Source organism: Gossypium raimondii, chromosome 12, assembly GCF_025698545.1.
Source record: "Gossypium raimondii isolate GPD5lz chromosome 12, ASM2569854v1, whole genome shotgun sequence".
NCBI lineage: Eukaryota > Viridiplantae > Streptophyta > Magnoliopsida > Malvales > Malvaceae > Gossypium > Gossypium raimondii.
In genome coordinates, this window is record NC_068576.1 from 38494088 (window position 1) to 38508273 (window position 14186).

A 14186-nucleotide genomic window follows, 5' to 3' on the forward strand; every position below is an offset into this window, starting at 1 on the left:
ACTTGAGACTAGAAATGTATAGCCATACTCAAATAAGCTTATATGAAATATCACACTTATTTGTTTATTGTAGTATACTCAAAATATCAAGAAATATGAGATTAGACTATACAAGTGTGACTATTCTATGACTTGTGTCCAATTTAGATATAAAGGATAAAATGATATGATACATGAAAAAATTTATCACAAAAAGGTTATATCGAATCAAGACTTCTTTTAACTTGGGTAGCAATGATACATTGCTAGATGCCACCCATTGCTTGTAACATTAGAAATATTCTCGTATTACTACTAACGTTACAAGAGTCTACAGGGTCACACCCTATGGTTGAAGCGAACAGAATCCAAACACAGTTGGTATTATGTGTAATTGTCATGTGAATTAAATTAATTATTGAATTAATTTAATTTGACAGTTAAATATTAAACGTATTATATGTACAAACTTGTTGTACACGAATAGAGAACATAGTTAAAATTAATATATGAATTTGATTCATATATAAATATTAAGTAAATATAATTTACATAAATTATTAAAATAAATAGTTATAATAAAATTTCGGTCAAAGATAAAAACATGAAAGTTAATATTCTTTTGGAAAGAATATAATGTTTTAATACTTTTCATATGTTTCTCTAAAGGAATGATTTTATTTTATTTATGTAATATTAAAGAAAAAGGAATAGAATCCTAATAGTTTGGATGTTTCCAAGAAAAAAGATTAAAGAGGATCTAGCAACCATTTATTATTATTCTCTCTAAAAGGTTCAATGAGAGTTTTTGTTGTTTGTTCTCTGACTGGGTGGACTACGTAGAGGCCGAGACATTTTTGTTGTGGCTTGGGATCGACATCACGCAAGGGGATCAGATCGAAAAAGGTATATGTTCAACCTTGTTTTAACCTAATTCGTCCCTCGTACTTGGATTCATGGTTGTTGATCGTCGAAATATTTTTTCCACTGCGCCACAAGTCATACCGACATTCCAACACTATGTCTATACCGGTATACTAATTAATTCTTTTATCCAATCAATCCAATTGACTAATCCAATACAATACATAGGCTTAATCTAAAACCGACCCCATTACTTTAAAAGATTTGGCATGTGAGGAATTTTATTTATTTGTTTAGTTGAGCAATGAGTGAAGGATTGATCTTGTTTCCTCTACTTTATCTTTGGCTTGAATTGGAAGTTTGTTGCTTTTAAGATAATGTTAGTGTACAAGACATCACCATTTATATGGCCCTAACTACATTGTCAATCACTTTCCCACATTCACCCTCCATTGTACGGACAATGAAGTTATTAATCAACTCTCATTTTGCCTTACCTAAGCATGAAGTGGCATTAACCCTTCATTATTTCTAAAAAGTCTGTTTATAAAATTTGGGTTTTTTAATTTGACATAATTTTTATCATCTATTTTTACGATATTAGCTGGGTTCAGATTAATAAAATTTTTAATTGTTAAGAGTAAGGGTGAAGTTAGAAAAAAAAAATTAGGAGTTGAGATAAAATTATAAAATTTTAGAATATTTTGTATTAAAAAAGCTATTAATTTTTAGAAAGGTTTAAAATATTTTTTTTCCTTTTTATTTAATAGATAAAAAGGCTTCAATGAATAGTTTTATGTTTTTAGAGGGGCTTAAAAGAAAATTTCACATTTAGCCAAGAAGGCCTTAATTGTGGCTTATCGCTAACATTATAAAGGTAAAGGATCAAACTATGTCAAATCATGTTAACGACAGTAGTTAACACTATTGTAAATTTGGACTAACTATTAACATTGTAAAAATAGAGTGACCTGATTATGTCAAATTAATGTAAATAGATTAAATTTCAGATTTCAATATAGTAGAAGGACTGAAACTAGAAATAGACCAGGAACAAAGATTTAGGGATTTTGGGTGTACATTGTGAGCCTGCTGTGGCAAACAAGAGGGCGACTGGTAGGAAGGCCCATGGGGTCCAATAATTCCCAAAACATTGAAGATTTGTAAAAGGTCTAATTTTGCCCACAATCCCACTACTCTTCAAACTTTTGCAACTGGTCCCCTCTACTTTAATTTAAGGAATGTAGTGTTTCTACCTGTCTAATTCAAAAATTAAAATGCAGTGGATAGCAAATATTCAAATTTAATAGAAGTTAATTAAATAATATTATCAATTGAACTTTAATTTTAAATTAAACCTTTAAATATAAAAAGATCATATAATCAAATTTAATGAAAACTAAAAATTCGTTATCAATTAAACTTTAATTTTCAAATCAAACAAGAAGAATAATTAAATTCTTGAAAAAAATGCAGAAGGACTAAAAATACAAATTCGAAAGATACTTTAACTACAGATTTAGCATTATTGTTGTTATTTTATAAATATGAATTCAAAAGGAAAAGGTTATGATAATTACCACCCAACTAATAGATTCATTTACTCCAATTAAAGAGAAAGAAGAGAGGAAAAGTGATAAAAGCTATCACAAAAGGGCAGTGTGCTATAATATCATTATAATATTTAATTTTACTGTCATTACTATTTTTATACTAATTACGTAAACGCATCGTCCATCCAAACCCACTCTTAATATTCAATCTATAAATTAATTTTCATTTTTCTTTAATTTGAAAATGCAAATTGTTAGAAAGAAATTTTTAAATCCATAAATAGAGTTAAAAATTATCCAGTGTCTCAATTATACATATATTTTAGTTTAAAATATATCATAAGTTTCTGTGTTATTAAATAAATTTAAAATTTAGCCTCTGTATTTTTATTTTTAAGGATTTAGTCTTTCTATTTTTATATTTCAAAAGTTAGGTCCAACTGATATCTTTGTTAAGTTTATTTTGTTAAATTCAAATTCATTACAACATCATTTTTAGTTACATAGCTACAAAGTGTGTATTTTTTTTATATTTCAAAATGCAACACCAACAAATTTAAGGAAAAAAAATGACAGTGTTAACAATTGGATCTAAATTTTGAAATCTAGAAAGTCGACAACGGTTGGTTTCGGAAAATATTTTCTATTTTCATTTTTTATTTTTAAAATTGAAAACCACGTTTGATAAATTAAAATAAAATCTAGTTTTTAATAATGGAAGCATAAAACATGTTTAGTCGAAATAAAATAAAAAATGTACACTGGTATGAATTCAAACCAAGGTACAAGATTTAATATTAGAAAAGTATTGAAAAAAGAATTTTGAGTTTATAATGGTTTGAACCATAGTCAAATAATTGTTTTCATCATTTTCACTTTTACAGACCATTTTGTAGTAAAAATAATAAAAATAACTTCTTAATTGTTTTTAATTTTCACATATTTTTCATTTTCCTCAAATTATTTTTAAAAGTTCAACATTTTCTTCAATATTTTCCATTTTCAAAGAAAACAAAATAAATGACATTTATTTTCTGAAACGAAACGACAAATAAAATTACAAAAATTAAATTCTGATTATAATGTAAAACCATATTCTTTCTTCTTTTCTCTATTAAAAAAGAAGGGAACTTCAACATTTCAATGCACAGACATGATCATCAGCAACAATGGCAAACAAGAGTAGAGAACAATAAAACAACAACAAAATTGAAAATTGAAACAACAAACTACAAAGATTGTTTTGCTCACAAATGGTACAAAAAGAACAGACATTGATAAACTTTTTTTTGTATCAGACCAATATACATGAAACCGAAGGCAAAAAATTTAAAAAAAAAAAAAAATTGGGGTACAGACACACCCCTAAATATGTCCAAAAGCTGCTGCTGTGAGTGTCTGCATGTCCTTACCACATATGTCTGGATTTTGTAAAGGTTCATGTTGTAGTGGTAACTGCTGTTGTTGGGTCTGAGGCCACCACATATCGTTTGATGATGATGATGATGATGAACTATTAGTTAAGTAACAAGTCTCTGATTTGATCTCGATATTGTAATAAGATTGTGGGGTTTGATTTTGTAAAGCAGCCGCCATTAATAAAGGGCTATTAAGCAACTCAGTCCATTTGGTTTCTTCTTCTTCTTCTTCAGTTTGTGTTTGAACCAATCCCCAAGTGGTGTTATTGGCTGAGCCACCGGTGGTGGTTCCATAGTATAAGGGTCCATAAGAGGCGGTCATGGGTGGTGAAAATTCAGGGTTGAACCAGTTAGAGGAGAGCTTTGGTGGTGGTGGGGGCGGCGATGTATATTGGTGAATTGGATGATGACCCACCAAAGATGGCTTGTTGCTTCCATTTCCTTCGCCATTTTCGACCTCGGATAGTGGCTTGTGAGTGACAGGGTCGATGCCTTTCTGTTTAAGCTTCTTTTTCAAACAAGAGTTCCATAGGTTCTTGATTTCATTGTCGGTTCTTCCTGGTAATCGTGCAGCAATTTGAGACCACCTAATTGAAAACCGAGAAAAACCCAGAATTCTCCATAAAAATTCCAATAAAAAGAAGAAGAAGAAACATATATATATGTGTGAATGTATATGTATATGTATATACCGATTCCCCAAAACTGCATGAAGTTCAATTATGAGATTTTCTTCTTCTTGTGAAAATGTGCCTCTCTTTAAATCAGGCCTTAAATAATTAATCCACCTCAACCTGCAACTCTTCCCACACCTCTGTAACCCTGCCAAATCATCCATATTTTTTATAAACAATTCGTCAATACATACATATATGTATATGTATATGGTACCTACCAGCTTGTTTAGGGATGGAGCTCCAACAACCATGGCCATACTTTGTAATATGCCTTAAAAGCTTTTCGTCTTCTTCAGGGGACCAAAGACCTTTCCTTAGCTTTTGCTTGTAACAACAAGATTGCCTTCCCATTTTTGAGACCAGACCAAAGTTACAATGAGTGTAAGAAAAAGATACAGACAGAACAGAACACACACTTCACTGATTCCTAGGTGGAAAATTTGTCAGATATCAAACCACCATGTTAAGGAGAAGCAAGAAAAATGAAGATGTTGCTTAGAAAAGGGAGTCGAATTAATATATAAGAGAAAGAAAAGGCGCATTCAAGTAAGCCCCCCACCTTTTTATTTATTTATTCATATGGGGTCGGAGGTGAGTTAACCCGAGTTGCATGTGTCTCACCAAAAGAACTCTGAATTGATGTCTTCTCCGGTGGGACATTTTTTTTTTATTATCAAAAACTCATCCATAAATTATTAATTTTGTTTTTATTTAAAAAGATAATATCAATAATAAGAAAGAGTACGATATAACATAAAATTATCAACCAATTTCAAGCATTAAGCTAGGTATTTCAACCATCATAATGTCATGCACCGCTTAATAATGTTCCTTAAAAACCCTCCGTACAGAAACTATTCTCATAATCAAACTCGTCACACCATTCGCCACCTAATCCTTTATGCCTTAAGATATGATTCACACGAAAGTCCACTTGTTGCAAATATTCCCTCACTCTATTCCACAGTAAACTTTGATCCAGAGTTTGACCATTTACAAAATTAACTGCCTCTGTACAATTCATCTCAAGAATTTCAAAGTCTCCGTAGATTAGTTTTAAACATTTTGTGTTTAATTTTTAAGAAATTATTAGTATAACCCCTAATTTTTTTTATTCATTTCTAATCCATAAAACAAAATTTGGCCCCTGATTTCCCCCCTTTATCATTATCTGAAAATGGAAATGCATTGTTCACAAGGACAACCACCATAAATGAGAAACAGAGCAAAGCTGCTATCTTTTTCATATATACATACAATTACATACATGTACATGTACAATATTGAAAGTGACTGCGTAGTTTGTATTTTATGAAATCAACCAACATATTTTTCAGTAACATGAACTGCAACAACAGCTTTCAGGTTTATCAGCAAGGAAAATTATAGCCCAACCCCACCATTCTTTTTGGTACAATAGGACTTTATACATCACCCTGTAAAGCTCGGACTTTAATGGTGGAACGTGTAGCGGGACTAGTTATAATTTTCGAAAAAAGTCATCAATCTAATTAAAACTTATAAATATTTTGAAATACTTAATGAAATTTTCCAAAAAATTTGAGGGAGGGGGATTAGTTAAAATTTTTAAAGAGCTAATTAAAATTTTTTAAAATTTTGAAGAGCATAATGAAAATTTTTCAAAATTTAGGCAAAATTCCAAATCATTAGCGGCATGGCCCGCATTGAAATGTAAAATCCATTGGAATCTTTAATAAAATTATTATTATTAATTCACACGTTCTATAGACATTAAACAAAAAAAAGGTTGAATTCTAGTTTTAGTCCCTCTATTATGTTGAGGTTTACGATTTAACCTCTACTTTTATTTGGAATAATAGATCCAAATTGATAACATTCTTAATTGCTACCTATAAGATGTTAACTTCTAATTGATAGCAGTTCTAATAGTGTTAACAGATTCATAAAATTTTACGTCACCACTTTAATAATATCGGATCAAATTATATTAGATTAAAGGTTAAAATATGTCATAAATTTTGTATTTTCAAAATTTTAAAATTTAGCCCTTATAATTTTATTTTTAAGAATTTAGCCTCTCTATTTTTCAAATTTTAAAATGCAGGTTCAACTGTTAATAATATTAAAATTTTAAAATCTAAAAAGTAAAGAGATTAGGTGTGGGTTTAGATGAGTAGGGCGGTGCGTATAACTTACTTTTTATCTCATGCTACAATATCTAATCTCATCGCCACAGCGATTTTTACATTAACCGTAAATAATCGCACCGTTCATCCAAACCCACTCTAAATTCTAAAAAATAAAATACATAAACTAAATTTTTAAAAAAATATAAAAAGGACAGACTTATAACATATTTTAACCCTTAACCCAAATTAAAATAAGAGGGTGAGACATCCATTAAGTTTGAAGGGGGTCCCATGCAGGAGACTGAAGCTTGGGATCAATGGTTGATGCCGACATGAAAAGGGTACCATCTGATTGATCAGACGGTTGAGAACAAGTTGATGAAGTCAATTGGTGTGCATGCAAAACCGTGGAGGGCCAATAATATACAAACATATGCATATGATACACTGTACAGATATCAGATCTCTATGCCATCTTTATGGGTCCCAGAATGTCTCAAATTAAATGAATAAATTTTTTTTTAATTTCACTAATTTTAGTTTATATATTTTTAAATATTAAAATTTTTGTTCTATCCAGTAGAACTTAAATTTATTAGACCAAATATTGCTATTAGTTTCATACCATACAAAAGTTGTGAATTTAAACATTGTTCTCTAATTTCATCATTTTTAATATTTATAAATTTTGTATTTGGTCTTAATTCAAATGGTAGCCGTTAAATCTACTAACTAAAATAACGGAACCTTTTGTAAGTATTATATGGTAATACATTTGCCGATAAAATTTTAAAAATAGTAGAATTTAATTGCTACCACTTGAATTGAGTTAGAATTTTGAAATTCAAAAAGTACATAGACGAAAAACGATCAAATTAAAATACAAGGATTAAATTCACAACTAATAACAGAATTTGACCTATACTCAACCATGTTCTTCACTGTTCTATACATAACATAGTGCAATTACAAATAACTATTACAAAACACAGCGTGAGAATAATTGGATAAAACTCAATCATGACATATGCATATATTAGGACTAGAGACCCACACATCATAAATGCATATGATGAGACTCAAATTTAGGAACCAATACAAAACACAATGTATGAATAATTGGATAAAGTCCAACCATAGCAAATGCACACATGTTAGGATTGAAGACCCACACATCATAGATACATACGATGAGACTCAAATTTAGGAACCAATAGAGAACACAACGCAGGATAAAATCCAACTATGGCAAATGCACACATATTAGGATTGAAGACCCACACATCATAAATACATACGATGAGACTCAAATTTAGGAACCAATAGAGAACACATCGCAGGATAAAATCCAACTATGGCAAATGCACACATATTAGGACTGGAGACCCACACATCATAAATACATATGATGGGACTCAAATTTAGGAATCAATACAAAATAAATAGCTGGATAAAACCTATCCATAACAAATGTACATATTAAGACTAAAGACTCGCACATTACAAATACATATGATAAGACTCAAATTTAGGAACTGGATAAAATCCAACCATGATAAATGTACATATTAGAATTAGAGATCCACATATCGTAAATACATATGATGTGACTTAAAATTTAAATATTTCAGCCTTAGTTTGATTATTTGAATCCAGATCTTAAACGTGATTAGCAAGTTGCTTAATTTCAAGCTTGAGTCTTTTATTTAAATCCATGGGCCAGTGGAAAGTTAGAATATTTGAAAGATTTGTAAACAAAGTTGATGGATTTTCTTTTGGAAAAATGTTGAGGAAACGTAGAATTTTCACATCTTCTTTCACAAAGGCAAGAGCCTTTTCCTTTTCATAAGTGTCTTTTTCATCCTATATATAAGAGAAATTGACTTTGCTTTATTACATTTCATATTCATTTGACTAAGGCATTAAAAGTTGTAAGCCAATGAAGAGAAAACAGAGGAAGGCTCATACTGGACCCTTTGCCGGCAGATTTGGACCGCTCATTAGGACTCCTCCACCGACACATTTTTCATTATTATTATTGACTATTTCCTTTTTATTTTCTTCAATTTCTCTAACCAATAAAAATATAAATGAAATGAAAAAAGTGTTTTTATTCAATTATTATTTTGAAATCACAAACTTATCATTATTAGTTTATGAAAAGTGCAATAGTATATGATTTTGGAATAATATAAGATATTTGTTACATATATTTCATCAAAGAGGTTGCTTGAGACTCAGAGGTGAAGTCGAAAATCTTTTTAAAAGGATCGAAATTAAATTGTAATTTTTACGATATTAAAAATATAATTTTATCATTTTAATAGCTTATATCTTTATAATTTTTAAAGGATTAAATTAACTTTTATCATTTTAGGGGGCAAAGTGTAAATTTATCTTTACTAATTTAAAATTTTAAAATTTTAAATAGCCTAAATAAAAATTTTACATTTTAGGTAGCCTCGAGACCTTGATTCCTTAAAATGAAAAAAGCTAGCATGCTTTTAACTTTTGAAGTTTTATAAAAAAAGGTTGCTCCGAGACTTTGACTCCAAAAAATGGAGAATATGCTTTTAACTTTTAAAGTTTTGTAAAAGTTTAAGTAAATAAATGGTAAAATTATAGTTCCCCTCAAATGATAAAATTTTAACTTAGTATTCTAAAAACTACAAGTATATATATGCCAATATAGTGGTAAAATTACATTTTAACTCTCATGAAAATATATAACTTAACCTTGGTCTCTCAAAAAAAATTTCTAACTTCACCCCTAATAACAGGGTATGTTGTCGACCTAATAGAAGATTTATGTTACGCTACTTGAGTTATAGACAACTAATCAAGAGAAAACACGTGGCTTATGAAGGTCTTGCTTAAATACCTCTTTGGGACAATGACCCAACGACCAACTTCCTCCTATATCCCAATCTAGCTCCTCTCCTTCTCGCATTCTCTCCATAACGTATTGCAGCTCTGGCCCTATCGGGTGAACCGCCCATCTTCTTACCATTATATCAATACTTTTTAAAAATGTTTAATTGTAGTAAATGTTCTTAAACTATGCTACAGCAAGTAAAACTATTATTGAAATAATATACGAGAACGGCTGTTTTACCAAACTAACCCAAAAATAGATTATATTTGTAAAAATAACCCAAGTTCAAAACAATCACCAAAATAACCTAAAATGAACAGTACCCTCTCTTTTTTTGCACCAATGATTGGCTAATCATTGTGTCGGACTTAAAAAATATTTTTTGGGTTACGGCACTGTCAATGGCGGAACCCATGTATTTTTAAAAAAAATTTATATCTTGATATACAAAAAGAAAAAAAAATTTGGGTCTTGGCTGTCAATGGTAAGCACTCAACAGAGAAAAAATTTTTCTTTTTTTTTCGTGTCGAGTCGATATAAATATCTGAAAAAATAAAAAATTTTGGTGCTAGCTTTGTCAATGGCGGCACCAAGACAATTTTAAAAAAATTTTTTTTTTCGTTTAGTCGATATAAATATCTGAAAAAATTTAAAAATTTGGGTGTTGGCTTTGTCAATGGCGACACCCAAGACAAATTTAAATTTTTTTTCGTGTCGAGTCGATATAAATATCTGAAAAAATTAAAATTTTTTAATTTGTCTTGGTGGTGACCATTGATGATGCCAAGACCCAAAAATTTTTTAAAATTTTTTCAGATATTTATATCGACTCGACTTCTAAAAAAAAAATTTTTTAAATTTATCTTTGGTGCCGCCATTGATGTGCCAACACCCAAATTTTTTTTTTCTTTTTAGTATATCGATTATACAATTTTTTTAAAAAAAATACATGGGTTCCGGCCATTGTGGGCCGAACCCAAAAAATAATTTTTTTAAGTCTGACACAATGATTAGCCAATCATTGGTGCAAAAAAAGAATGGGTACTGTTCATTTTAGGTTATTTTGGTGATTGTTTTTGAACTTGGGTTATTTTACAAATATAATTTATTTTTGGGTTAGTTTGGTAAAACAGCCTACGAGAACATATCTGAATACGTTTTTCAAAAGGTTTAATTGCACTAAAAATCCTCAAAATTATGCTTCATATTTCAAATTGGTCCTTAAACTTCAATAATATTTCAATTGAATCCTCAAAATATTAGTATCGTATTAATTAGGTCTTTTTGTTAGCATAACTATTAGTTTAGGTGTTAAATGGGAGCTTAAATCTAATGTGGAGCATATTTAAGAGATGAGGGTAAAATTATAAATTCATGTTCATTTACCACATGGACAATTTGGACCTAAAGTGTAAAAGAAAAACCGAAAATTTTATTGACATTGTTTGTATCTTTTAACATGTCATATCTAAATTACCGATTATGTTGACGGACGAACTTGATTGATACAATACTAATACATTGAGAACTCAATTAGAATGTTTTGAACTTTAGGTACTAATTTAAATTACAAGCAATAGTTTAAGGGCGTTTGGTGAAATTAATACTTTTTCAAAATAGACGATATCATTGCGATAATCAAAGGTGAAATTGTTTCTAATTATTCCACAAATAATAAACATAATTATTTGAAATTATTACAGAAAAGACCAAAGCATATGTTAGGCAATTGCTTTGTTTATATTAGAACAATATGATGGAAAAAGATTCCTTCTATTTTATCTATATATTTATTTATTTATTGCAAAAGTAGAAAGACTATTACTTAATTAGGTTTAGGTTTTGAAAATAAAAATAATAATAATACATTACATAAGCCCTTGAATTTTGTCTTTTTTATTTGAACAAGCCCTTAAATTAGTGTTACATTCAAATAAACTCTTAAACTATAATTGATATCCGAATTAGCTCTTAATCTTTGACCTACATCAAAATAACCTACTTTTACACAATAACGGGTTCAAACCCTATTATCCCCCTTCTCCCTCCTCTTATATCGTAATGATAAAAAAAGCTATTTGAAACTATTAAAAGCATAAGGGTTTATTTAAATAAAGTGATAAAGTTGAAGGACTTGTTTAGTGTAGTAACCCCAAAATTGAAAAACTCCATCTTTCAGCAAATTGTTTCATGTAAAAGGCAAGCATAGAAACAACTTCAAGCTCTTTGAGCATCTTATAATGAGGCTTCTTTGACCTTAGCAATGTCCCAGTCTACCTATCCAAACAATATCAAAATTATAAATGCTTTAAAGACTTACAAGGCCGGTCGGCCTTTATGTTTTGTTTTGTTTTTTTTTTAATGTTCAGGTTTGGTTTTTTTTATTAATTTCAATTTGGTTCTTATAGTTACATCCTTTTCCACACAAAGGGAATTTGTTTCCTATGCTTTGGGTTGATGAAAAGAAACACATATTTGCTTCATGGTGCATGCTTTAATTGGACACCATTATTAATCATAAATGCTTTTGAAATTTTAGGTAGCTTTGGTCCTTCTTTGGAAGATATGGAAATTTTGTTTTTAATATTTGTCTTTTGTATGTTAAATTTTTTATTCCAAATGTTTGACATACAAAAAAGATATACTTCTCATATTGATTGGAAATTTACAAAAGATAATGCATCTGAATTGCTATAAGCAGAATTAGAAAGTACGAATCGAATATAACCTAAACCAATGGCGGACTGAGGGGCTACTTAAAATTTTCAAAATTTTCAGGGATTTAATTAAAATTTTTAAAATTTTTGAGAGCTTTAAGGAGAATTGTCAAAATTTTTGAAAGGTCTAATTAAAAATTTTAGAACTTTTGGAAGGCTTATTTAGAATTTCTAAAATTTTTGAGGGGGAGTTTAAAGGGCATATTGAAATTTTCTATTTTTTAAGGGGGGAAGGCCACCTCTAGCTCGAACTACATTCCACCCCTGACCTAAATCAAAATAACTCTGAATAGGATCTACACTGACAGGACAAATAAACTTCTACATTATGATCAATCCCTATCGAGACTTGATTTCTTTATCTCGAGACATGTTCAATTTTGATAATTTGAGTTTGGATTCAAATCCTAACTCTGTGCTTAACCTTGCACGACCTTAGGTCACTATGTGTGGGTTCAATTAATAAATGATTAAATGGGAAATATTAGTATAAAATGTAAAATATGTGATTATGTCACGTTTTTATTTAAAGCTGAAATTATGAATTAAGATAGACTGAGTTGTTCCGGCAACGAAATGTGACATCTCGCATTAGAATCCAGTGATCAAACCAGGTGTGTGGTGCCATATTTGGTTGCTTTGCTAAAAAAAATTAATATCATATAGTAGAGGGACCTAAATCATAATTTGACCATAAATTTTCAAATACATTTTTCATTTAATTATCATCCAATAGTGCCCATGAAAAAAGTTTAAAGCAAAGCCAAGAGAGGTCATAAATTATAAAGAAAGAAGGATGAGGAGATGGCCTACAAGGAGTAGAAATATTGAAAGGAGAGATTGAGATCAAAGCAAGGGTGTCGCCATAATCTTTTTCTATTTGTCTAGGTACATTGCTTGCACTTGCACTTGCACGAGTGTGTGCTAATTGAGCCCCTCAATCAACCATTTTATCAAAATTTTAGATACTTTCTTTATTTTTTGTACTCACTCACTCAAGTGGCCGAGTTTGAACTGTATTTCTTATGAGATATTATTCGCTTTGAAATTAAGATTATCATTATAGTTTTATTTTTCAAAAACAAAGAGATATTTTGAAGGAATAAAGATAAGCCTTATAAAATCGTAACTTAATGTTCAACTAGTTCATTGACAGAATGTAATGGTGGTAGGCGTTTTCTCCCATTTTGAAAGATTCATACTAAACCCCTTAAATTTTTTAAAAATTTTAATCAGCCCCACCAGTTTTATCAGAAATTTTTGGCAAATTTCATTAAGCATTTGAATTTTTTTTAAAGAATTTTAATTAAAACCCTGGACTGTTCATGTTTATCTCCATGAGGAAAAAGGGAAAAGAAGAACCAATGGTAAGTTAGATAAGGTTTTTGGTGTTGAATATATGTGATAATTGTCCAATTAAACCCCACTTATAGGGGGCCATCGCTTTTAATTATTCTCCCCCCATTTTCTTTTTCTCTTTTGATCCCTGTAGTTTTTGAAGATTATGGATTTGATCATCACTGCCAAGGACTTGGAAAATCTCCAAAAAGAAAAACAGAACCCTGAAAATAGGGGTCGGAAACAATGGACCCAAATCAACCTCGGGAAGTTCCTAACTTCGGGGAAATTTTTTTCCAAGGATATGTCACATTCTTCTTTTGAAGTTCTTAGGCTTCACCAAATGAAAATCATCTAAAATTTATGGGGATGCCAAATTTGATAAAATAATAATTTAATTTATTTAAATTCAAGTTAATTTAATTTTTTAATTCTGTATTTTTAAAAAATAGGTTAAATGTATGATTGATTTGCTAGTTTATGAAATTTTGGGGTTTTACTTTTATACGGTGATATAATTTTTAGTCAATCAAGTTATACACGGAGGAAACTTCTTATATGTTTTTAAGGGTATTATTTAATTACATCTATTTCAATGAGTTGTTTATTGAATCGTTGTAATTGATGTTTGATCTTTAAGAGGGAAAAATATTG

General features: G+C 29.7%; 1 protein-coding gene across 1 annotated transcript; it reads right to left on the reverse strand.

Moving 5' to 3' along the window:
- Positions 1-3589: 3589 nt before the first annotated feature.
- LOC105763997 (transcription factor MYB4) lies at positions 3590-5018 on the reverse strand. The gene is made up of 3 exons (XM_012582421.2): positions 4710-5018; positions 4507-4636; positions 3590-4401 (listed from the first exon to the last, which is right to left on the reverse strand). The coding sequence occupies exons 1-3, from the start codon at positions 4840-4842 to the stop codon at positions 3762-3764; spliced, it is 903 nt and encodes a 300-aa protein (XP_012437875.1). The 5' UTR covers positions 4843-5018; the 3' UTR covers positions 3590-3761.
- Between the last annotated feature and the right edge of the window lie 9168 nt (positions 5019-14186).

What these genes read in the sequence shown, in the direction of transcription:
- LOC105763997 (XM_012582421.2), bottom strand. Translation starts at nt 4,842, where the DNA reads ATGGGAAGGCAATCTTGTTGTTACAAGCAAAAGCTAAGGAAAGGTCTT. An exon ending in CTCCATCCCTAAACAAGCTG is followed by an intron (nt 4,637 to 4,709) that starts GTAGGTACCATA and finishes ATGATTTGGCAG; the next exon opens with GGTTACAGAGGTGTGGGAAG. An exon ending in CATGCAGTTTTGGGGAATCG is followed by an intron (nt 4,402 to 4,506) that starts GTATATACATAT and finishes GTTTTCAATTAG; the next exon opens with GTGGTCTCAAATTGCTGCAC.